General features: G+C 44.3%; 1 protein-coding gene across 1 annotated transcript; it reads left to right on the top strand.

Annotated features, from left to right (window-relative positions):
• Nucleotides 1-969: 969 nt before the first annotated feature.
• Nucleotides 970-24,366, top strand: GLB1L3 (galactosidase beta 1 like 3; the record flags this gene model as incomplete). Its single annotated transcript, XM_084249941.1, has 18 exons — nucleotides 970-992; nucleotides 2,061-2,273; nucleotides 7,079-7,147; nucleotides 7,729-7,824; nucleotides 9,337-9,445; nucleotides 11,859-11,951; nucleotides 13,147-13,228; nucleotides 14,119-14,183; nucleotides 16,016-16,100; nucleotides 17,305-17,442; nucleotides 18,361-18,441; nucleotides 19,099-19,205; nucleotides 19,965-20,105; nucleotides 20,389-20,425; nucleotides 21,472-21,559; nucleotides 21,708-21,819; nucleotides 24,031-24,147; nucleotides 24,286-24,366. The coding sequence occupies 18 exons, from the start codon at nucleotides 970-972 to the stop codon at nucleotides 24,364-24,366; spliced, it is 1,737 nt and encodes a 578-aa protein (XP_084106067.1).

Raw genomic sequence — 24,366 nt, forward strand, 5'->3', positions numbered from 1 at the left:
AAATCTGACTTGGTTTCTGCTTGAAATCTCTGGAACAGACCCAAGATGCTTAGCATGGCATCCACAGCCCAGTCCTATTTCCTGCTACTTTATAACCAAAGAATTCCAAACTATTTCTCACACATACCATGGAGATACTTTTCAAGCTATTTCCACTGACAGCAATAGGGCACTTCTCACTTTGCATTGTTTGACAATTCTCAGTCATTTACTAACATACAGTTTGGGGATAGCATACCTCCAGGGCAGCCTCCTGTGTCCCTGGCCTGGGCATCCATTGCACCCTCTGGAATCTTTATTCTAACTCTGCTGCTGGTTCTTAGTCACAGCTCTGCTATGGGTCCTGAATTCCAGACTTGGGAGGAAATAGGGTGTGGGTGCCCACAAAGTGCTCCAGCTGCCAGGTAGCAGGGTCCTTCCATAACCTAGCGGTTTGGGTGTTCGTGCATATCACTACGCCCCTTACCTTTCTGACACCAGTTCCCAGGACACTTCCCCCTATGCCCAACCCACTCCAGGGCCTGGCAGTCACTGAGGCTCCACCCTTTCATTAGTCTGAGGGTGCTGTCTGGAACCCAAGGTCCACTTACTAAGAAATGTTGCTCAATTTGTGGAATGAGACGTTTCTGTTCTGATTACATGACCTAGGCTAGTTGTTCTCTTTTCCTCCCACTCACCACTGCTTTTCTCTCTCAGCTGGCTGTGGCTTGCAGTTTAGGAGGCTCAAGGTCAGGGTGATAACCCAAGACCCTCCCACCTTGCTTGCATCCACTGAAAGACTTCCATGCGCACACAGGCAGCTGGGACACCCCAGTGTGTGAGTGGCTCTGTCCCCTGCCTCCCAACACGGTCACCCGGTTGTGTTGGTGGCTCACAGGTGGCCCCTGCCCCCACGTCCTGCTGGGGCAAATCCAGGGCTGTGGAGAAGCGGCCAGAGTGGCACGGGATCTGCGTCTCTGCCTTGCGGCGATGGCCTTGTCGCTGCCCTTCAGGTGACCATCAAGCTGTCCCCTGTCCGCAGCCCATCCTGCCCTTCCAGGAATGGGCTTCCCTGAACCCCATCCCTGTTCCTGATCCCTCCCTGTGCCCCACTCCCTACAAGGGCCCTTCATAGGAGCCCTGAGACTTCCCTCTGTGTTCTGTGGGTCAGTCAAGCACCCACGGCATTTATTTGGCTGGGCCCTGGGACAACTGAGACAAGGGACCTTTGGACTGGAACACTCCCCTCCCTCCACATCTGCAGTCTCCCCTCACCAACTCCCCTTTCAAGTCTCTCCTCCAGCTCTGCTGCTGGCTCTTAGTCACAGCTCTGCTGAGGGGCCTGCATTCCAGACTTGGAAGGAAAAAGGATGTGCTTGCCAACAAGGTGTTCTGGCTGCCTGGTAGTGGGGTCCTTCCTAAACCCAGTGGATTGGGTACTTAGCCCTATTATTATGCCCCTTACCTCTCTGACATCTGTTCCCAGGACCCCTTCCCCAAGGCTCAACCCTCTCCTGGGCCTGGCTGTAAGCACCTAGGAATTAAAGTCCATCCCCAATATTCTGTCCTGACCCAAGTGGATTGGTAGTGCTGCAACCTCAATGGACCTGGGTAAAGGCCAGCTTTCCTGTGTGTGAGGTCAGCCCCAGAACCTGCCCACCATGCCCTCTCCCACAGCTCTTGCCTCTAACCTGCCACCCAGAAAATTTCTTTTCCTTACAGCTCAACGCAGCCAACTGTCATTTTTTTCTCCTTTCAGCCCAAGTCTCTCCTGGAAAAGAATCATGTGCATGTTTTTCCTGCCATTTATCTTATCCAGTTTTGGTCCCCGGGCAAAATATAAAGGGAATCATATACATAAAGGAGTGAAGCCATCCCAGATCAGGTTTGCTTGAAGGGGGAGCTTCCTTCCTTAGAGAAAATAGTATCGGATGCAGAGGCATGGACAGAACACATCCTGTCAACAAGAACAACTTTGTTCTGAGAACTTCAGCAGTCTCCAGTCTCGCTCTCAGTATCTTTCTCCTCTTCCTCCATCTTCTTCTCCCCCCACTCTGTCACAGTCCCCCTCCTATTCCCAGGTTTAATTACTGTCAACTGACCCCTCTGGAGCTGAAGGACCGATATCTGGGACTCCAGACTGAAAGCAGAGATGGGAGTAAGCCACACTTCACCCTGGAGGGTCAAAAGTTCCTGATCTTCGGGGGCTCCATCCACTATTTCCGGGTGCCCAGGGAGTACTGGCGGGACCGCCTGCTGAAGTTGCAAGCCTGTGGCTTCAATACTGTCACCACGTGAGTGCTGGACCAAGACCTTTGTGAGCTTGCTAACCTACAGGAGCTCCAGCATTTGAATCTGAGCTCACAGGCTATGGTTGGGGAGCTCAGGGGAGCTGAATTATTTCCAGCATGTGACTTGGAGGTTTCACCATCAAGCTGTCACTTACCTCTCCTACTTAGTTTGCTGAAATCAAAACTTTGGGCAGGAGTTAATGAGTAAGTGATTTCCTCAGGAATCTTCAAAGGGGGCATTTCTGGGTTCCTTGGGGGCACTTTGTTTAATGATGTGCTCCAAGTATATGCACAGATAAATAGATGGTGTTTTTAAAACAATTTAAATTATGTATATGGAGATGAGCAGGTAGAAGAAGAATAGTATGAAAAAAGAACATTGAAGGAAATGCCAGTATCATGTTGTGAAGTTTAATGGCATAAAGAGAACGAACACTTGCAGCTCAGCATGCAGAGCCAGGGATCTACTGTCAGTTGACCTGGTCCTCAGTCCCAGCCCTGGCGTCCTTGTCTGCAAAGGAGCACAGATATAATCACCTCATAAGTTCATGTTGAAGGTTACATGAGATAAACCCTTATCTATGTGAAAAGTGTCTAATAGGACATCTGGCATGCTTATGTATTCAACGATGGTGGTAAAAACAGTACAAACCCAGTTTAGCCAATCAGAAGACTTTAAATATGAAGGTACACGCTATGCAGTAGGACTGGGTGCATAGTGACAAAGGCAGTGTGTATTTAGAATGTGCTGACAGCTAAGGATTTTCATGAAATTACTTAATCTTCCCAACCTCCTGTGCAATGTATAGTATAATTCCCATTGTGTGGGAACACAAAGGTTAACTTGTGTGCTCGGGGTGGGTGTCTCCTCAAGGCAGAAGTACCATTGCTGTGAGGGTGCCACTGAAGCCTCCCACACACAGAGCAATGGTCACAGATGGCCAAGTAAAGACCAGGCCAGAGCGAAAATCATATTTGAATTAGGAATAGTGGCATCTCCTTTGTAACAGACCCATTTCTGGAAACACGCTAAAATGCAAAAAATTGGGGATCAGTTAAAGTTGGGTGAAGTGAGCCAAGAGAAGGTGATGTGCAAGGTTGCACTGGTAAAGCTGCAGGTAGAAGGGTATGTGGTTACCATTGGGAGCATGGGGCTTTTGAAGGCAAGAGGAAAGCTCAGAAAGTTTACCCTGAGTAGAATGATCACCTGGATACAGAGATGCCAATCTCAAAACATCTATCACTATAAAGTAAGATTGGCAATTTTAGTTCTGCAGTGAAAATGTGCATCATATTTACACACTGCCAGGCATGTTCTAAATCCTAGAAGCATGAATTCACCTCATCTCTAAGAGCAATACTACCTGGTGGGTGGTGCCATCACTTTGGTCTGTTGAGGAGAAAGCTCAGGCCAAGCAAGGTTAAAAAACTCTGTCCCAGTGTCACATAGAACAGAAATATGCTCTGAAGCTGTCAGGCCAACAGTTTGAGGCTGCAGAACAAGTCAGTCACTGTTCATCACTGTGGACTCTGCTTAGGGACTGATTATTGCATTCACAACACCACAACCCTTTGTACAGACTTGCGATGTCAAAGGCCTGTTTTATCATTCTATGCTGTGGAATATATCTTTCTGCTTCTTGATGAGATGCTTGTCACTGTTAAGTAAAGAGCACTGTCATTTTTATGGTCAGGTTTTGGGAAAATTAAAGGCAGTTCTGAGAAGCCCAAACATACAATCTAAAAAGGGAAAGAGCAGAAAATATTAGCAAAATACTACAGGGCATGTAAGGTAATGTCTATATCTGTAAGTATAATTGAGTTGGATAATTCCCAAACATTTGAGTCCTCTTGCCTTTCTGGATTAATTCTACATTGGTTGTTATGACTATACTTATATTGAACTTTTAATAAAGAGTCAATGATGTCTTCACCCTCTTATGGCACTCCTTAGTCAGGCAGCAAGAACACAACTGCAAAAGGGCACCAGGATTCGGAAACCTTTCCTCTTGACTGTCCTTCTACCCCCTTCTTGTGGCAAAGCTAAGCATTGTATTCACTGTAAAGGAGAAAATGCAGAGTTTGATGCTAAAGGAAGAATTTGAAGCTGAGAGCCAGTAAACTGATAATGTATGCATCTACTATGCAAGTAATTTAATCATAAATAATTGTCGAGTTTTATTGAGAAACTTTTCTGCATTATTGAAGGGACTATATTTTTTCCCCAGTCTTGCTTTAAAGCAGTAAATTACACTGATGATTTTTTGGATATTAAATTGGTCTCACAGCTCTGGGATAAATTCTATTTGGTTATGAGACATGAACTTTTGTGTCACACACACAGATTGCTAGACTTGGTGTGCTAGTGTTTTATTTCAGATATGTGTTTTTATGAGTACAACTGATTGATTTAGTTTTATTTCCTTTAGTGTCTTGTTCAGTTTGACATCAGTCTTAAACTCACAAAGTGACTGTATCTTCTCGTTCTAGTCACTGAAAATATTTTACAAAAGAATTATCTTTATCTGAATGTTTCTTTTTTTAAAAGATTTATTTATTTATTTATTTATTTATTTATTTATTTATTTATTTATTTATTTATTTATTTATTCAAGCACTGGGTACAGTCAGAAGCGTGGGAGGGTGAGAGAATTCACCAGAGCCAGAGCGGGGAACAGAACAGGCAGATTGACGAAATACACTGCTGAGGGGAGCAGCTGGTGCGGCGGCCGGGGATTGAACCGGCACTGCAGAGGCTGCGGGCAGCTTCGCAGCCCAGCGCTCATCCGATGCACCACCAGGGGAGGCCCCTGAATGTTTCTTAATACCTGAAAAACCCTATCTTTTGTGATGGTCAGGTGAATTTTGGGACAATATAACTTTCTTGAATGATTATTGTTTAAGCCATGTTTTTTTATTTCCTTTTGAGTATATCTGATCTTTATTCTATAGATCTTCTTTTACTTTCTTTCCTTCTTTTGGATTAACTGGGACTTAAAAAATTATCCTCTCTTTCTCAGAAGCCACACATCACATTGTGTTTTGGGTTTTTTCCTTCTTTTTTTCTCACTCAATATTGTCTTTGCAAAGATTGTCTTTTCAAAAATTTCTTGTCTTTGAAATTTGAGTCTTTGAATGCAAAGAATTAGTTTATCACTCTATTAAACCTCTTTATATAATTTTGTTTTCTATTTCACAATTTCTGAGTTATGAATAATCCCCTTTTATTTTATTTGGCTCTCCTTCTCCTCCTTGTCTGCTAAAATTGGATATTTAGCTCATTTTCGTTGCAGGCTTCTGTTTTCTAAATCACTCAAAGATGTGAATGTACCTCTAAGTACTACTTTGGCTATATATCCCACACATTTTAATACATAGTGCTTTGAAAGTCATTTGGTTTCAAACATCTCATAAATTTCATTGTTTCTTCTTTGATCCCATCAACTATTTGGGGACATGCTTTCTGTTTTATTTTTCTTTCTGCTGTTTTTAGTAAAGTATACTTTTCTAAATTAATTGCATCTGTCTTTGGATCATGGCCTAAGTGTTGTAGATTTTTTTAATTTAATGCTATTTATTTTGTATTTTACAACCATTTTACAACCATTTCAGTGATTTTAAAGAATGTGTATGCTCTATTTGTTGGCTATTGGGTTCTCTATGCATTTATTAGATCCAGCCTTTTAATTATCTTGTTCAAATTCTATATCCTTATGTTTATTTTGCCATTATCTTTTTACTATGACTGTGGATTGCCCATTTCCTCTCTGGCTCAGTATGCTTCTCCTTGAAGCCATGTTTCAACGAGTACACAGAAGGCCATGATTATTATATCTTATTGATGGGTCATTCATTTTATTATTATTTGGTGCCTTTCCACATGAACCTGTGAGTTTTTTTGTCTTCAAATTCATTTTGCCTGCTAATTAAAGAGTATTAGAATAATTTTGTCTCATTTATATATTTTTCATCTTTTTCTCTTCAACTTCTTCCAGTAATTTTCTTTACAGTAAATCACAAGCGTCATCTAGTAAAATCTTTATTCCATTTTCTCAGTGTATAGCTATAAACTTTATTATGCATATTTAAAGTGTTTAGCAAACCACTTTTAATACTTCCTCATAACAAAAGAAGTTAAAATAGCATCAGTTCTGTCATAATGCAACATTTGCGTTTTTAAAAATTCCTTTACTGTGCAAGATTGTGTCATAGGGCTTATGAGAAGAATGAGATTGGGGCGCAAAACTCAGAAACTTTGTTGGTGACACACTGAAAAGAGAGTCGCCTAATTAAAAACATCACCTAATAAAATTTTACACATGACTATTTGGTCCTGTAGGGCTAGCCTTATGGGGAAGACCCCCTAACAGGGATCATTTTTGCTAAGGTCTACAGGTGGTATCTTTCTTTATTCTACCTCCACTACCCTCACTGAAGCTCTTTCCATAAACTTATTTTCCTTAATTCTTAGCAATAATTGGTTGAGTATGTACAGATGCTTGTGTTGTAGTCCTTTTCTTTCTATTGTTCATGGATAATACAGAGACTGAGCAGTGAGTGGGGTAATTTATGTATTAATCCAAGGATCTAGGGTTGTAAGATCATCTGGTGGCTTGGTCCACAGTGGGTAATTGAAGAGGGGACTATTGAAAATGATCACTGTTCATGTAATGCAGGTTTAATCGCCATAGGAAACTTCAATTTATTCCAAAATAGAGTTATCCCAGGTTTGGGCATGGGCTTGGGGCTGACCTAGCAACTGGAGAAAGACAATGATGTTTATTGTCCCTCTTTCTTTTCCATCCCAGCTATGTCCCGTGGAACCTCCATGAGCCAGAAAGAGGAAAATTTGACTTCTCTGGGAACCTGGACCTGGAGTACGTGCTGTTGCTGCTTCCGCCACCCACCCGGGGCTGGAAGAGGGGTGGCGGGCTCCTTGGGGTGGATCAGGAATCACAGACGCGTCTGGGCTCTGGGCCTGGACTAGCTAGAGCCTGGGCCATGGAGTGTGCCCTCAGGACTCAGTGAAAGGTCTGTACCCAGGACCCAGATGCTCGGCAGCTGTAGCCCTGCTGCTCCCAGGACTCGGGGTCTGCTGCCTCTGAGCCAGGACCTCTTCAATGCAGCCGAGGGGTGCCCAGTCCCCAGTGTGGGCACTGCTGACCAAGGGGTTCCAACCACCTGGGCTGGAACAGGGCTGGTCCCTCCTGGGTAGCAAGCAGATTGTTGGGGTCCAGGTTCCTCTCACACTCCCAGGGGGGCTGCATTGTTGGTCCTGGCCTGGAAGCTGGTGAGAACTTAGCCCCACTGGGCCTGTAATGGGAGGTGGGAGACCCTGCTCTATGGGAGAAGGTGGTGACCTCCCCCTCGCTGGTGGAGCTCCCACCCTGCCGTGTGCTGAGTTGGTCCCCACCCTCTGCTCTGGAGTCCCGAGGGCTGCTGACACTGACCTTCCTAGGGCCTTTATCCTGTTGGCTGCAGAGATTGGGTTGTGGGTGATTCTGCGTCCGGGCCCCTACATCTGCAGTGAGATCGACCTCGGGGGCCTGCCCAGGTGAGTGGAGCCAGGTCCAGGGTTCTGGCAGCAATACGTATTTTGCTGATTTAAAGGTAGAACACCATCTAATAACAGCGAGCACGGGCTCTGTGTCTTGCAGCGTGTTACACGCTTTATGCATCATCTGAACACTTAGGAGGTTATTTCAGTTCTGCAAGGAAGCCACGCCTGCAGGATTAGCACACATCACCAGCTGCTGCTGTGACACTGTGGAGAGGCACAGGTCGATTGGGATCCCTGTGTCACAGACCAGGGACCTGAGATGTTGGTCTTGGAGCATGGGGCACCAGGCCAAAGCAGGGAGGAAGTTTGAGACTGACCACACTCTTCCCTCTCCACACAGGAGGGGACGCCTCCCACCTCTGTTCTCTTCTCTTTGGAAGAGAAGCTTCCAGGCTAGAAGGGAGAGATCTGGGCTTGTTCTGCTGACTTGGGATTTGCTTTATCTTATCCTATTCTATCCCAGGAGGTGGCTTCCCTGCTGCACTAAGCGCTCCAGCTGCCCCTTCCTTCTTATTTCTCTTTGCCTTTTTCTCTCATCTGTGATGCTGGCCCTCAGTCCAGGCAGCTAAGGATCAGGGCGAGCATCCCTGCAACTCTTTTGTTCTCTCTGCAAGCTGATGGGGTCTCTGCTAGTCCCAGGCTGTCCCTCTGGTGAGCACTTTTACGCCCTGCAATGGGGAAAGGCTTTGCTGTTCTCCATGATGATCCTGGTCTCCCCTTGTGGGGAGTGGCTGTTTTAGAGAGGTAGTGAATCACTGTACTACCTGCTCCCTAATCCCTGACCTGAACATCACAAGTGATCAGGGGAGTGGGGCAGGTTCATGCTCACTGGCTGGTCAGCTCCTACTCTGTGTTGAAGTCTAGGCAATTTTTTTTTTTTAAGAATCATTTATTTACACAAGAATGGGGGTACAGGACAGAGGTGCAGGAGGTTGAGAAAATTTACCAGAGACAGAGCAGGGAGCAGAACAGGTAGAAGGACCAAAAACACTGCTGAGGGGAGCATCCAGTGAGACAGGAGAGGTCTGCTGTGCCATGTGGGTATCTCCCTGGCTGGCCAGAAATCAAACTCACACTGCAGAGTTTGTGAACAGCTTCATAGCATGGCACTCAACCCGCTGGGCCACTGGGGAGGCCCTGATGTCTAGGTCATAGAGGAAACATGGCCTATGAGCTGAAGGAAAATTCTTAAATGATCTAGAGAAGGATGGAAGCCAGTGTTCCCTGAAAGGCTGAGACACCTCTAAGACACAGGCTCCTTGACAGAACTGAAAGCACTTCCTGGGTGAGAAGTGTCAGAGACAGTATCTTTCCTTCCAAATCTCAAAGTCTGTGGGGATGTTCCCCAAAGCTCACTGGAAAATTTTCATGGCCTTTGCATTCTCCTGGACCATGGAGCTCAAAAGACCTAAAATGGTGCAAAGAGAGGCTGGCTGTCCACTCAGGTCCCGGCCTCCCCCTTCTCCTGTCTTCCTGTCTCAAACACTGGTCCTCTTGCGTCCCCAGCTGGTTACTGCGGGACCCCAAGGTGATACTGAGAACAACTGAAAAGGGCTTTGTGGAGGCAGTTGATAAGTATTTCAATCACCTGATCCCCAGAGTGGTCCCTCTCCAGGTGGGTGAGTTACCTTTTCAGTCTTGCTTACATTTGCTTTCAGAAAGTGGTTTGCTCTGACAACTTCACAGAATAGGCTACACCTGGTCTCTATGAGCACAAAAGCTGAGATTCTTACAATTTTGAATTCCAGGTCCTCATCTGAGTACAGTCCCCACCCCAGGGTTTCTAGAAAGACACTCAGCGTCCAAGACAGCGATGATAAAGGTTTCGGGTGGTGGTTGACCTGAATGTACTTGATAGTCACAACTTATTAGGCTTATTTCTACTTGTGAGTTATCTTTGTCATTTTAAACAGTTAATACAAACATGTGGTGAGAAAACTCAAAAGAGAACGAAAGGGTTAATGGTGAAATAAAAAGGCTCCCCTTCACCTTGTCCCAAACCATTCAGTTGTCTTTTCAGGAGGCAACCAATATTACAGATTTTTTTGTGTGTTTTTCCAGAGATTATACAGATCTATACACACACATATACACTTTTTAAAATTATTTTTTAAAGTTTTTTAATATATGTATTTTATTTTAGATATTTTTACATCATTTTTCATTTTTGTACAATGTATGCATTTTCATCTTGGTTATAGTCCCCATATAATTCCTACCCCGCCCCCCTTGTTTTGATCCTACTTGCCCACTCCCCCCAACTCCCCGCCCAGTAGTGTGTCTCTGGTTTATAGTTGCTTGTTGATTTTGATTTTTACTTTATTAAAATTAGTCTTTTTCCTGGTCCCTTATTTAGGAATTTAGAAAACACACACACACACTTTTAACATAAAAACATACACTTCCCATTGGCTATTTCTCTTTGATTACTTGAAAATATATTGTTGCACACTGCTTTCTTCTTAATGGCTTAACAGCATTCCATAATATGGATCTACCATAATTCATTTAATCACTAATTTGGGGAACACTGCTCTCACTTTAAAATCAGCATTTTCTTGTGTGGAGATTTCTGGACCTACTAAACATAGAGCTTCCATATGATCCAGCAATTCCACTCCTAGGTATTTACCCAAAGGACACAGAAACATCAATTCCAAAGAACACCTGCACCCCTATGTTTATAGCAGCACTATTTACAATAGCTAAGCTTTGGAAACAGCCCAAATGCCCCAAAATAGATGACTGGATCAAGAAGATGTGGTACATATATACCATGGAATATTGCTCAGCATTCAAAAAAGATAAACACATGCAATTTGCAGCAACATGGATGGCGCTGGAAGGGATCATGCTCAGCGAAATAAGCCAGAAAGAAAAAGAAAAATACCGGATGGTCTCACTCATAGCAGGAATCTAGAAAACTTAAATCAGGGACCAGGAAAATGAATAACTATAAGAAAGTGAAAATCAAAATCAACAAACAACTATGAACCAGAGACACTCTATGGGGGGTAGAGGGCGGGAGGGGAGGGATTGGGGTCAAAATAAGGGGGTTGCAATTGTATGGGGAATATAAAAATAAAACTTATTATTAAAAATAAAATAAAATAAAATAAAATCAGCATTTTCTCTGGGGGCAGTGGAAATATGTGGAATGACCCATTCCTGGCTCACTCCATCCTCAGTGGTGTGGGGTGGCCTCAATAAGAAGTCGTCCTGAGCATGGAAGGAGAAATTAAACATTGAAAAATGTTCTACTTTCAGCAAACTAGACCAATGTTGATGGTTTAAGTGGCACAATGGGATGGAAGCTTTACCGGTTCCATCTTTCAGCTTTACTGCTTGAAGAGTGGGGTAAAAGTGAGAAGCAGAGAATACGAGTGTGGGCAACTGCTAACTCCTTCAGGAAGGGCTCCCAAGGAGAGTGAGCCGGAGACTGGAGCTGCAGGGGTCCATGCTGGAGCACCCTCCCTCTCTCCCTTTCTCACTCTACCTCCTCCCCACCTCCTCCTCTCTCTGATCTGAGGGTGCCTAGTGCATTTCCATGATGGCAAAGCCCATCAGTTTGGAAGGAAAGGTGGAAAGCATAGTAGGGAGAGGGAACAGTGCAGAAAGCCCTGGGCGGGTGGTGCGAGGCAGGGGCCTCTGCCAGTGTGTGTGTGTGTGTGTGTGTGTGTGTGTGTGTGTGTGTGTGTGGTGGCATTTGCATGAGAAAGGAAGAAGGGGTGGCATCCCCCACCCACTTGTTGGGTGGATGTGGAAGAGTTTGCAGGCTTGAGATGTTGCATTTAAGTAGCCAATTCATAAGAGAAAGAGGGAAAACTGTAAGAGTCACTTATCTCCAAAGACTAGGAAAGGTGGAATTTTAATGGGAACCTAAGTCCCTGGGGTGACTAAGCAGCTGCGAGGCGACAGATGACCCAAATGCCAAGTTGGATCACAAAGCGTCCCACGCCAAATCCAGAGACTCCTGGCTGTCTGCTGGGGTGGCTTCCTCACTCCCCATCTTCATCTGTTTGTCTCAGTACCACAGGGGCGGCCCCATCATTGCCGTGCAGGTAGAGAATGAATATGGTTCTTTCGGGAAGGATGAAGAGTACATGCCTTATCTTCAAAAGGTGAGAAACACTTGGTCTCCACATACACATGCGTCCTTTCTCAACCTGTCTCTTTTCCAGCGTTCCCACTGCCTGGGCAACTCTGTTAGGCCCTGTGGGTTATGAGAATCTATGAGACTGAGTTCAGTTTTTCTGTGAATCTACAATATGGTCAATACAATCAGGATGTCACTTGAACAACTTTATGATGAGATAAAACAGACCGTTAAAAGAGGATCACTTTCATGGCTATCTCTATGCCCCACAGTTCTCATTCCTGCTGGGGGTTGGTGAATCCACAGCCACAGTCAAGAAATCATGAGCTTAGAGATGACAGCTGTCAGCTTGCAGCTTTCTGACCTGTAGAACTAAACACTTTTCTTCTGTTGCTCTTGCTCCTCCATCTGGCCTAGAGCTTTGGACCTGCAGTCCTGCTGGCGTCCCTTTTGCAGGTTGGGCCCCTATGTGTCCCTGACTTTCAAAGCTAATAAAGGAAAACCTGGACCTCCTTCCAGATGGCCAAGCAGGAGGCAGGGCTCCCATGCTATCTCTGTCCACAAGGATGGGCTGGGAGAGGCTGGAGCTCCTGACATGTGGCTGTTGCTCCTGCAGCTGGACGAGACCTGTGAGTTGTCTCCTCCTGACCCTCCTCGGGGGCGGATATCAGCCTCATTCAACTGGCATTATGTTTTCCTGATTTTTAAAATGTGCCAAATCAACCCCACCCCAGACCCAGAAATGACTCAATGGTCACAAAGACACATAGGACCCTGGCCCTCCATCTGCTCCCTGTGCCCTTTCCAAAGCCTTCACAGGCATCCTCGTTTCCTTTGACAGTGCCAAGTGGGCCTTGTATTTTGTGAACTTTATCTCTGATATTCCTTAGGACCCACAGACTCAGCCGCTCCCATCAAGCACAGAGCGTTTCTCTCCCTGCACAGTGCTTCCCAGGGCATGAGGCAAAACTCAGCCTTGTGCTTCTCTCATGGCTATGACCCTGAGGTGTTGGAGCCTGCACTCAGCTGCTGTAGGTGTTCAGCTCTGGGAGAAACACCAGGCTGAGCCAGATGGTGATGCCCAGTGTCCTGCAGGATCCAAACTGAAACCTCTCTCCAGCCCACGTGCTGTTCTGTCAACCCAGTTGTGTTTATTTCACAATTTCCTCCTCTCATGGGAGGAAGGAAAGTGGGTTCATTTTGTTTAATTTTCTCAATAGGCCATGCTCAAGAGAGGGATTGTGGAGATGCTCTTGACCTCAGACAATGAAAAAGAATTGCAAAAAGGCTCCATCAAAGGAGGTACTGATTTAAATTTGTTTTCAGGGAGAATGGAGGCTCTCAGGCAGCCAGTTTAAATCTTGAACACATTTCAGTAAGAACCATGTGTGTCTTGAACCTCTCTTTTCCATTACAGTGAAGTGAACCCCAGAAATTTGATATTGTTGCAGATGAGGACTCAAGGTCAAAGAGAAAGGCTCACATCCCAACTCAATTTCTTTACCTTGCTCCTCTTGTCTTCACACAGTAGTCATGAGCTCTGTCTGCAGGACAGCTTTCCATCTTATTTTTCTGTGGCTAAGAAGGGTGTGGCTAAGAATCAATCAAGATTTGGGTCTTCCCACCCAAATAGAGAACCACACAAAGAAGCCAAGGAGTGAAGCATTAGGGAGCCAGCCTAGGCCAACCCCCTATCCAGGGTCTTCGTTAGTCTGAGATTCAGAGGGTTCTACATAAGAAAGTAGCAGAACAATCCAGAACAGAATCTTGAGATGCTGATAGTGATGGAATGATGTATCAGGTTGTCCTCAGCTCAAGTTCTACTGCTTCCATGTCCCTCTGTTCTTGCCTCCTTTCTGTGGATCTTTCCCTCTTTTTCATGGAACAAAAAATGTTCCATGGAACCGGGGTTGGGAAACTGGCATTCAATTTTGGCCCTAATAAGTTGGTCTGTTCCACTTTTCTGCACAAAAAAGGGTCTAATTTCCACTGTCCCTACATCATCCTGTCCAAGTATCCAATGATGTGATGATGGACATAATAGCATTTTGTGCATTGCAAAGTGGGATGCACATGGATTCTTGCTGTCTTTACCTCTTGGCAAACCCCCCTCTGTGTGCAGGCGTGGGCCTCTGTCCCTCCTAGCAGCGTGGGCACAGAGCCTCATGGGGCACGTCTCCCTGTCTCTGCAGTGCTGGCCACCATCAATATGAACACGTTACATAAGAATGTGTTCAAGCAGCTTCATAAGCTTCAGGTAAGAACATTTTAGAGCTGAAGAGTCTTTACACCTCTTTTGCCATCATCCCTCCTCCCTCCTCCGCCCCCATGCCTGTGTAGCTGGCCTGGCAGGCTTGGGGACCAGAGGCTTGACAGGAAGCCTGCAGCCCCTCCCTGGGCCTTCAGCTGGGTCCCAAGGTTTGGGGAGTTTCTGCCTTTTGGGCACGGGAAATGAGGAAGAGCTCCTGCTTCTCTCACCTGTTAGCGCAGCACCTCATGGTGGTGACCAAGAGGAGCGAGGAGTCTTTGGGAGGAAAATCAGAGGGAGAGGATGTTCTTGTCCCTGTGAGGACAGAGCTCAGAACTGGGCTACACACAGCTGAGGGAGGACTCACACCCGGCTTTTAGCCAGGCTGTGCAGACAATGGGACTGAATGACTGTCTACTCGACAGGAATTCATTTAACAAACCCAGATTGAGTAGCTCCTGGTTTCCTTGCACTGGGTCACCCATTGAGAGTGACCAAGGTGAACTGATCAGTGCCCCTGCTTCAGGGAGTGTGTCCTTTCTCCACAGAACAGCTGGGAGAGCTCTTCCAGGCTGAACATGATTAAGGTTTCCTTTCCTTTTTTTAAAAGATTGATTTATTTATTTATACAAGCACTGGGTACAGTCAGAAGTGCGGGAGGGTGAGAGAATTCACCCGAGCCAGAGCGGGGAACAGAACAGACAGACTGATGAAGTACACTGCTGAGGGGAGCAATGGGCATGGCAGGAGAGGTCTGCGCACCATGTGGGACCCTCGCCAGCAGCCGGGGATCAAACCTCTGCGGGCAGCTTTGCAGCCCAGCGCTCAACCGTTGCACCACCAGGGGAGGCCCAAGGTTTCCTTTTCTTAACACACTTTCCTGAGTTTCTCCTGTGCCTGGATAATATCCACATCCATGGCATGGCCTACACTGCCTGGTGTGGCTGGGTTCGAGGTTTCACTCCCAGCCTCAGCCCCACCGCTATTCCCTTCATGCCAGAGGCCTTCTTCCACCCCTGCAGAGCTGGCCCTCTAGTGAATCAGAGCTTCCTGCTTACTGCCTCCAGTGTCCCACTCTCTCCTTTGCACCTTTTAATTAAAGAACTTATTAATCTTATTTCCTTTTCTCACTAATTTCAAAGTTCTATAACCTTGTATCAGATAGTTTGGCTCACACCTGGATTTGAGTGGTGCCAGTGCAACCTCCTGGCCTCAATTTCTACTTGAGGAGTTGCCATCAGATCCTTGTGCATACAAAGCGGACTCTTGCAACACCAGCCTCGCATATGACAAGGCTGGTATTACTGATGGTGCTATCCAGGGGTGGCAGGGAGGAACATAAATCTGTAAGGAGTCTGGAGGACATGAGTTTTTTTTTTTTTAAGATTTATTTATTTATACAAGAACCGGGGTACAGGTCAGATGTGTGGGCGGGTGAGAGGATTCACCAGAGACAGACTGGGGAACAGAATAGACAGACTGATGAAATACACTGCTGAGGGGAGCAGCGGACGAGACAGGAGAGGTCTGCCACGCCATGTGGGATTCTCGCTGGCCGGCCGGGATAGAACCCGTGCTGCAGAGGCTGCAGATAGCTTCACAGCTCAACCACCTGCGCCTCCAGGGAGGCCCTGGAGGACATGAGTATTTAGGAGTGGAGAAATGAATGCTGCATATGATGGCAAGGTTACGAGTAGTAGACAGGATGGATGAGGAGTAAGTGCTAAATTGGGCAAAGCAAAAAGCATGAGTCCTTGAATGCTCACCTGTTGTATTCAGTGCTTCTGATTTTTTTCTTTTCTCTTTTTTTGGACTGAGTATCTGATGTGGTTTGTTTCTAGCCAAATAAGCCCATTTTGATTATGGAATACTGGGTTGGCTGGTTCGACACATGGGGGTATGCACACATGAGTACAAGTGCTAAAGGTAAGTGTTTTGTAGTCTTTGACCCCCCAAGTAGAGATGATGCTAAGTCATGGGTTATTCACACATTCCTCATTTCAATCAACCTCAATTATTCATTCAACACTATTAGGTATAGAAACTTGGCTAGCAGAGAGGGTATACTGGTGCATAAAAATTAGGTAATTTTCCCTACCCTCAGGGAGCTTGTAATGTAGTGGAGTTGCCAGATTGTTAAGAAATAAAGCACTCAGCATGTAGTACCACATCTGACAAACTGCTGTGAAGCAAACAGACAGGTGCAGTGATAAAAAAAAAGTCTGGGGCAGATCTATGGAGGCTGGCAGCCCATCACTGAGAGGGTTGCTGAAAAGATAACATCTATGAAAGAGGTGATGCATTTGCTAGAAATCTTAATCATCCTAGAAAATGCAAAGCCGTTTCTCTGCAACTGTCCAATAAGTGGTAGTAATTATCAGGGCACGGCGTACAATGATGGTTGAGAACGTGGGTCCTGAAGCCAAGGAGACATGATTCCAATCCCAGCTCTGCAGCACTAGATGCAGGAGCCAGGACAGTATCCTCTACTTCTGAGTCTCAATATCTTCATGGAAAAGTGTTACATAGTAACTCACCTCACAGGGTTATGTGAAGATTAAATGTGGCAATGCATACAAATCACTCAGAACAGTGCTTGGCAGTTGTTAATAAAAGGATTTTGATGCTAAAGATATTTTGCTATTACAGAAATAAGCTCACTTGTAACTGATGAAAAGAAAACCATTGAAAACTACTGGGTAACCAAGAAAAGTTTGATTTGGGCTAATAATAAACAAGCTACCACCAACAACCAGGTTTTCTCATCCCTTGTATGTCAGGCACTAAGACATGTTTCTTAATATCTTCTCTCATCAATGCATTCTCTCAGCAACTTTATGATGTGTGAATAGTTTGGAGTCAAATTATGTTCATACTCTGGGGAAAATATATATTTTTAAAGGTTCTTGATACTGACAAAAATTCCTAAACTCGTTTCCTAAGGAAAAGTTTCCTAGAGCAGTTCTGGTTAATTCTACTCATTTTCTAGGTAGAATCTTAGTGGAGGTTAAAAGACAAATTATTGAAAAGCAATTTAATTGAAAGTGGGAGTAGGGATGGAAATGATAAAATTTCAGAGAGTCTTTTAATTTTTACTTTTTTTCTATGTTCTCATCTCCCTCCTCTACAGATGTTGAAAACACTGTGTCTGAGTTTATCAACTTAGAGATCTCCTTCAATGTGTATATGTTCCATGGTGGAACCAACTTCGGTTTCATAAACGGGGCCACAAATTTTGGGATGCGCAAAGGTGTTACCACTAGCTATGGCAAGTGCTCACTGGTATAGTCACCTCTAGTGACTATAGTACCTTCTAGTGGTGCCAGAGCTTTGGAGAGAACCACTGGCATCACTGGACTCTTGAACTATAATCTATGAGGAGCTGTGAGATTTTTCCTGTCTGTTTTCCTTTCTTCTGTGATGGGGGTTCATAACGCCCCCTGCAGGCTGTTGCTGCAGTAGACAGCACTGCCTGTGACCTAGAGCTCTGCTCCACTCATCCTGTGCACCAGATGTTTGATCTGGACCTTCTAAGAGAGAGAAGCTGCAAATGGGGACTGCCCTATGGGCATCGATGGGCACAGATGGGCAATCCAGACTGAGGAAGGAAGACAGGGTCCATCAGAAAGTGAACTGAAGGGCCTCCCCGGTGGCGCAGCGGTTGAGCGCTGGGTTGCGAAGCTGCCCGCAGCCTCTGCGGTGCCAGTTCGCTCCCCGCTCCCCGGCCACCGGAGGAGGCCCCCACAGGGCGCGCAGACCTCTCCTGCCTCCCGCTGCAGTGTACTTCGGTCCTTCTGCCTGCTCTGCTCCCTGCTCCCTGCTCTGGCTCTGGTGAATTCTCTCACCCTCCCGCGCTTCTGACTGTACCCAGTGCTTGTATAAATAAAATAAAAAATAAAAAATAAATAAATAAATCTTTAAAAAAAAAAAAAAGAAAGTGAACTGAAGGTTGAGCCCAGTGCTGGGGAAGCCTCCAGTGAGCCCAGTGCTGTGGCAGCCCAGGAGGGGAGTGGGGTTTGTTCCTAGGAGTGGACACCCCAGCCTGGGATCAACCCCTCTTGGGCCTGGGGAAGATGGGTCTTCTTCTGCCTCCCTCTGGGGGCCTGACCCATCTCATGCCAGAAGAGCTGAAACAGGGCATGTTGTGGATAATCGTGGACAGTGACAACCCACTGGTGTCTTGCAGACTATGATGCTGTGCTCACAGAGGCTGGGGATTATACTGAAAAGTATTTCAAGCTTCGGAAACTCTTTGGAGCTAGCTTAGGTACTCAGCAACCATTTTCATTTGAGGGGTGGTCTTATATAGAGGAAGGACAAGGAAAGGGAAGGATTTCACTGTGGGCAGAAACATAATGGAATGCTTAAGAGTAAGAGCAAATCCTGGCTTTCCTACTTAAAACTATGTTGTTTTAAGTGTTTCATAGTCCTTTATTAAGCCTTAGCTTATTTCTTCACTGAAACGTGAAGACAAAGACGTTAGTTTCCTATAATGATTGGGAAGATTAAGTTACTATTTGTAAAGCTCATATTATAACGTATGACATAATATCCTCATATGCAATAGCAAAAGTTATCCTATTTATTTAATAAATTTAATTAACCATCTATTATGTCCTAGAAAGTGGATAACCACCGGTGCTGCCATAAGGTATAAAGTAAAGTTTTGGCTCCCTAAGAGCCCCCAGGCTATGATCAACACCAGCTCTGGCAGGCCTGTATCTATCAGCTACCTGTGTCTACAAATGGCTCCAACTTAGTCGCTGCTGTTTTTTATTGCTTGGAGAAGTCTATCCATAAGCTAGGATAGGACCCATTTCTCCTGTGGACACTGGGATAGAGAGTTCATGGGGAGGAAGGGGGAGATGTGGAGATGGTGGCAATTATTTCAGGTATTTCACACCTATGGCCCTTCTCATTACAGCAGCCCCCTTGCCTCCCTTACCTCAGTCTACTCTCAAGACTCAGTATCCCGTTGTGAAACCATCCCTCTACTTGCCACTGTGGGATGTGCTTCAGTACTTAAGTGAGGTGAGTACAGCCTGGGCACCGGAATAAGGTGGTGACCATAGGAGAGACAGGGAGATGACTCAGGCCAAGGAGTAGAGATTCCTTCAAGGCCTTTTTACTGGGAAATATGAAAGCTCATCTGCATTGGTCCAAATGTAGAACCCTGGGGAGAGGAATCATAATTAAGTTCCTTCTGGTGAACTGTGAAAGGGTTTCAATTTGAAAAGTGGATGGCGGTGGGGAAGTTCAGATGACCTCGTTTGGTGAATGTTATGTTTGGGCCCCTTGATCCAGAAGGGTCAGGCTGGGTCAGGAGGAACCCATGAAACAGAATTTATGACTCCTTTCCACCGTCAACTGAGCCAAATCACTGAACTCTATTGAAGAGAGATGAAAATTGTTGAAAAATGTTAACTCTTCAATTCATATTGGTTTTTACTTCTATCAATGATTTAGAGAAAAAGTAGTGACTGTCACATTGTAGATGCTAAATAAATGTTGGCTTAGTACACAATTCTATACTCACCTTCAATTATGTTAAAATACAACTTACCACTCTGTTAAGTCTCATGCTCACTGCAATTGTTTTCTCTATCATGTCCCTATGACCCCCTAATTTTCCCAGCCAGTGGAGATAAAAAGCACAAGAAAATCATCACATAACATATATTTTAGTATTTCTTATCCAAAGAACTCTTGGGGAAAGTGACATGGGTCTTAGGAAAAAGAATCCTGACTTTTCACCACCTGGTTCCTGTTTCTGCCATGTCTCGCTCACAGCCAGTGATATCGAATAGACCAATGAACATGGAGAATCTTCCGATAAACAATGGAAATGGTCAGTCCTATGGATTCATACTTTATCAGACTCATATTTGCTCTGGAGGTCAGCTTCATGCTGAGGTTCACGATTTAGCACAGGTAGGGGTCAGCAGGCTGTCTATGTAGGTAAGTGGAACATTCAGCCTAACTGTTGGAGAGGTTATTCACTGGTTACCTTTACCACTTGTCATTTTTACCAACTGCTATGTGACAGGCATTGGGACTATAAAGTCAAACCAAAGATATTTGCTTTCTGTTTTATTACAACTTAAGTTCATTGTGGCCTCCCAGTCAGTTTCCTGGACCCAGAAAAGGTCCAAGGCTAGTCTCTTATAATGACCCCCCCTCCCTAAACCTGAGTTTCTCATCTCTCTTTCTTCAGGTGGGCCTATTGGTCAACACCAGCTCTTATTTTGCAGGTGTTTGTGAATGAAACCTTGATAGGATTTATGGATGCTACTATAAAGAAATTGCACATTCCTAAAATCAAGGTATGTAGCTCAAGAGACCTTTGAAATGCAAGCATAGCTTTATCTACAAAACGACTTTGTTATTATTCCTTATTTAGGGTCCCAATGGGGAGTTTTTAGGGCTGTAAGCATGGCTGCATCTCCCATGTTTGGATACGCGGAGCCACAACACCCATGCTTTCGTGTGAATGGAATTTTTCCATTAGCCCCTGAGTCAATCATCAGACTCTGATCAGGTCTTTGATCCAAGACACACCTGAGTCCCTCTGCCTTGCCTGAGACAGACCAGCAGAAGAAAAGAAATACTGAGCATGGAACATGCACTCAAAGGATTCTTCTGAGGGAGGGAGGATTATGGGACTTTGGAGCCTCCTTTTCTCCCATCTGGGATTTGAAGAGAAGAATGGGTTCTAGAGTAAAAGTCCTACAAGGCCATGTAGTCCTACAATCAGGTATATCTCATGCAGGAATGTCAACTTCTAAGGATCCTGGTGGAAAATCAAGGACGAATCAATTATTCATGGCAAATGCAACATGAACGGAAAGGTGGGCTTTAGGTGTGAGATACAGGCTATAATCCCTCTGTATGGTTACTTGGACCCTAACATTAGAGCTGTGTTTGTTCAGAGGACAAAATGAACCCCCTAGGCAGAGGGATACATAGGTCCTAGGGCCAAAGATGCAAACACTATAGCCCTTCCTTGTCCTGCCCTCTCTAGTTCTCTAGGGTAGGAGAGTGCAGCAGTTACATTGGGTGCTGGTTTGTCCTGGAGTTCCTTTTGGAAATTTAAGAGAAAGTTCTAATACTAAGTGGGTAACTCTCTTGGTGGCATGCAAGCATACATCAAGAACCCTTCCATGATAGCTGGTGAAATGTTTGCCCCTCTTGGTTGAGCCTTTATCACAAAGTACACAGTCTGCATTTCTTTGTCCCAGACCCTGGAGACAATCATTCAGGCCCTGTTCATATTCTTACTTTTATCTCCCACCTTCAGGATTAATTGGATCTGTTGTCATCAATAGAGTTCTTCTGAAAGATTTCACTATCTATTCTCTGGAAATGAAAACGAGCTTCTTTGAGAGGTATGTTCCAGGATTTAAGGCTTCTAGTCTGATACAGCCACTGAAACAGAATCCTAGTCCCTGTGTAGGAACCCAGGGATCAATACTGGAACTAGAGCTGGGAAGGGGCTTTGCATTCCTCTCCCTCATGGACTGGTCCTTCTTCCAGGCTCCGCACTGCTGCCTGGAGGCCTGTCCCACAACAATATGTGGGCCCTGCTTTCTACCTTGGAATCTTGAAGACTGGCTCTTCTCCCATGGACACCTTCCTGAGTCTACCAGTAAGTGAGCCACCCTCTTTTGGCACTCCAATCACCTATTCTTTTTTAAAGAATCTTCAAGTAAAACCATAGTGTTCCTGGAAGGAATAATTCCCTTTCTATTCTTCAATTCAAACTAAGCCTTTCAACATTTCTAATGTCCCTATTTCAGCCACTGTTTAAAACAATACATCAAGTGTAAAATTCATTGATACATCAGTGGAAAAATTAAAGTATGGAGTGGAGAAGGCCGATCGTGGATGTTCTTCAAACCCATTGCTGTTCCAATTCCTCTCTACTCCACAGAACCAAGCATTGCCAACAGCTTGTGTGGTTTCATTTATAATTCTGCCTAAACTTACTTTTAATACTAGTGGGATTATATCATAAATTATATTCTGCACCTTGCCTTTGGGGGATAATTTATTTATTAATTTATACAATAGCTGGGGCACAGGCCAGAGGCATGGGAGGATGAGAGAATTCACCAGAGAAAGAGTGGGGGGCAGAACAGGCAGGCGGACCGAAAGCACTGCTGAGGGGAGCAGCAGGCGCAGCAGAGAGGTCTGCCGCACCATTTGGGAATCTCCCTGGCTGGCCAGAAATCGCGCTACAGAGGCTGTGGACAGCTTCACATTGTTGTCCTCATCCGCTGTGCTACCGGGGAGGCCCTTTGGGGGATAATTTTTATCAAGTATATCTTTTATTTATAAACAAACATAGATAGCATAAATGCACAAAATGTAAACATACAAATCAGTACATTATCAAATTATATAGTTTCACAAAGTAGAAACTATATAATTATCATTCACATAAAAATATACTATCAGCACCCTTTCCAATCACTGCCCCTTTCCCCCCCAAAAGTAACCACTGTCTTGACTCCTAATATTCCAGTCCAGTGTTTCCTCTTTTGAATTCATGTAAATTGAATTTTACATTCCATCTCTTTTTTTTATATGGCTTCTTTTGTTTGGCATTGTGAGATTCAGCCACTTATTTAGTGATGTTGTAATGGTTTGTTTCCTTTCACTGTGTATAAAATTCCATTTTATAAATATGTCATACTTGTTTAACCATTCTACTGTTGATAGACATTTGTATTTTTTCCAGTGTTAGGCTATTATAAATAATTAAGACTTTTCTGTGTGTCTGTATTCATGACTGACTGATATACTTTTGTCAGATTTTCGTACCAAGGTTGAATACTCATAAATGATTTGGGAAGTACAGTTTCTATAAAACTGGTATTATTTCTTCAATATATGGCATATATTTAATTAGTGGAAACATCTAAAACATTTTCTTTGTGGAAAATTTCTCAGTGTGAATTAAATTCCTTCAAGATTAACTGTACTGTTTGAATTATCCTTTTCTTTAAAAGCTAGTTTTGATAAAACATACTTTTCTGGGAATTTTTCCATTTAATCTAAATTTTCAAATGTATTGCACTTAAATTATTTCTCTTTAATGTCTACATCATCTGTAGTTACATTTCTTTTCTTGATATGTCTCATCTAAAACATTACCAATTTATTAATCTTTCAAAGGATGCGTGTTTTTGGCTGTGACTCTTACTATGTTGTTCATTTGTTTTATGTTTTATTTCTGCCATTACCTTTACTATTTTGTTTATTCTACTTTTTATCTTAAAGGTTATCTGCTTTCTCTTTAAAAATTCTTTAGATGGGTGCTTATAGATTTTGCATCTTGCTTTTTATTTAACCATTGATTTGGCTGCACATTGAGCTCTGCTCAGCATATCAACCATCTTTTCCTGAATAAACAGGTCTGGCTATTGGAGAAACTGCCTGTGTCTTCCTGTCTCTCCAATTTCTGTTCTGAGTTGGTGGTTCTGTAATTTGTTATTGTATTGTAAGTAGAGTTTAAAATATTATATAGCTTTTATAGCTGTTGTCAGCAGTAATGTTAATTTCTATTACCCAGCACTTATTTTTGGAAGCAAAAGATCTGCTTAAAAAAATAATGTAACATTATAGATCACCCAGCAGGAACAACAATAGCATTAGCAGGCAGCATTGGTTCATGTTCTCTGTCATCCCTAGCCTAGATAGCAGGGTAGAACTTCTAGAACAGATTCTACTCTATACTCACTCTCACATTCAGTGTCATCAGGTGTTTCAGCCTCACTCTCACTGCCCAAGTGCCTTAGGTTTTACCTTCCCAATGTGAATCTGTTTCCATGTCTCAATCCTCTATCCCTTCCAGGACTGGAAATTGGGATCTGTGTTCATCAATGGACGTCACCTTGGGCGATACTGGAATATTGGACCTCAGGAAACACTTTACCTCCCTGGTGTTTGGCTTCATCCAGAAGACAATGAGGTGAGTCAGCCCCTGTCTTCATGTCTCAAAAACATTCAGTTCTGCTCTCAGCCCTAAAATGAAATCGTAGTGTCATTCTCATCCTGTATTGAGTAGACTTACCCTTTCTTACTGTTAACCTTTTTTTTTTCTTTCTAGATCATCCTGTTTGAGGAAATGATGAGTGGTTCAGACATCCACACTACACCCAAACCCAAGCTTTTCAGCACTATGCCTTAA

Source organism: Talpa europaea (assembly GCF_964194135.1).
Source record: "Talpa europaea genome assembly, chromosome: 12".
NCBI classification, from domain to species: domain Eukaryota; kingdom Metazoa; phylum Chordata; class Mammalia; order Eulipotyphla; family Talpidae; genus Talpa; species Talpa europaea.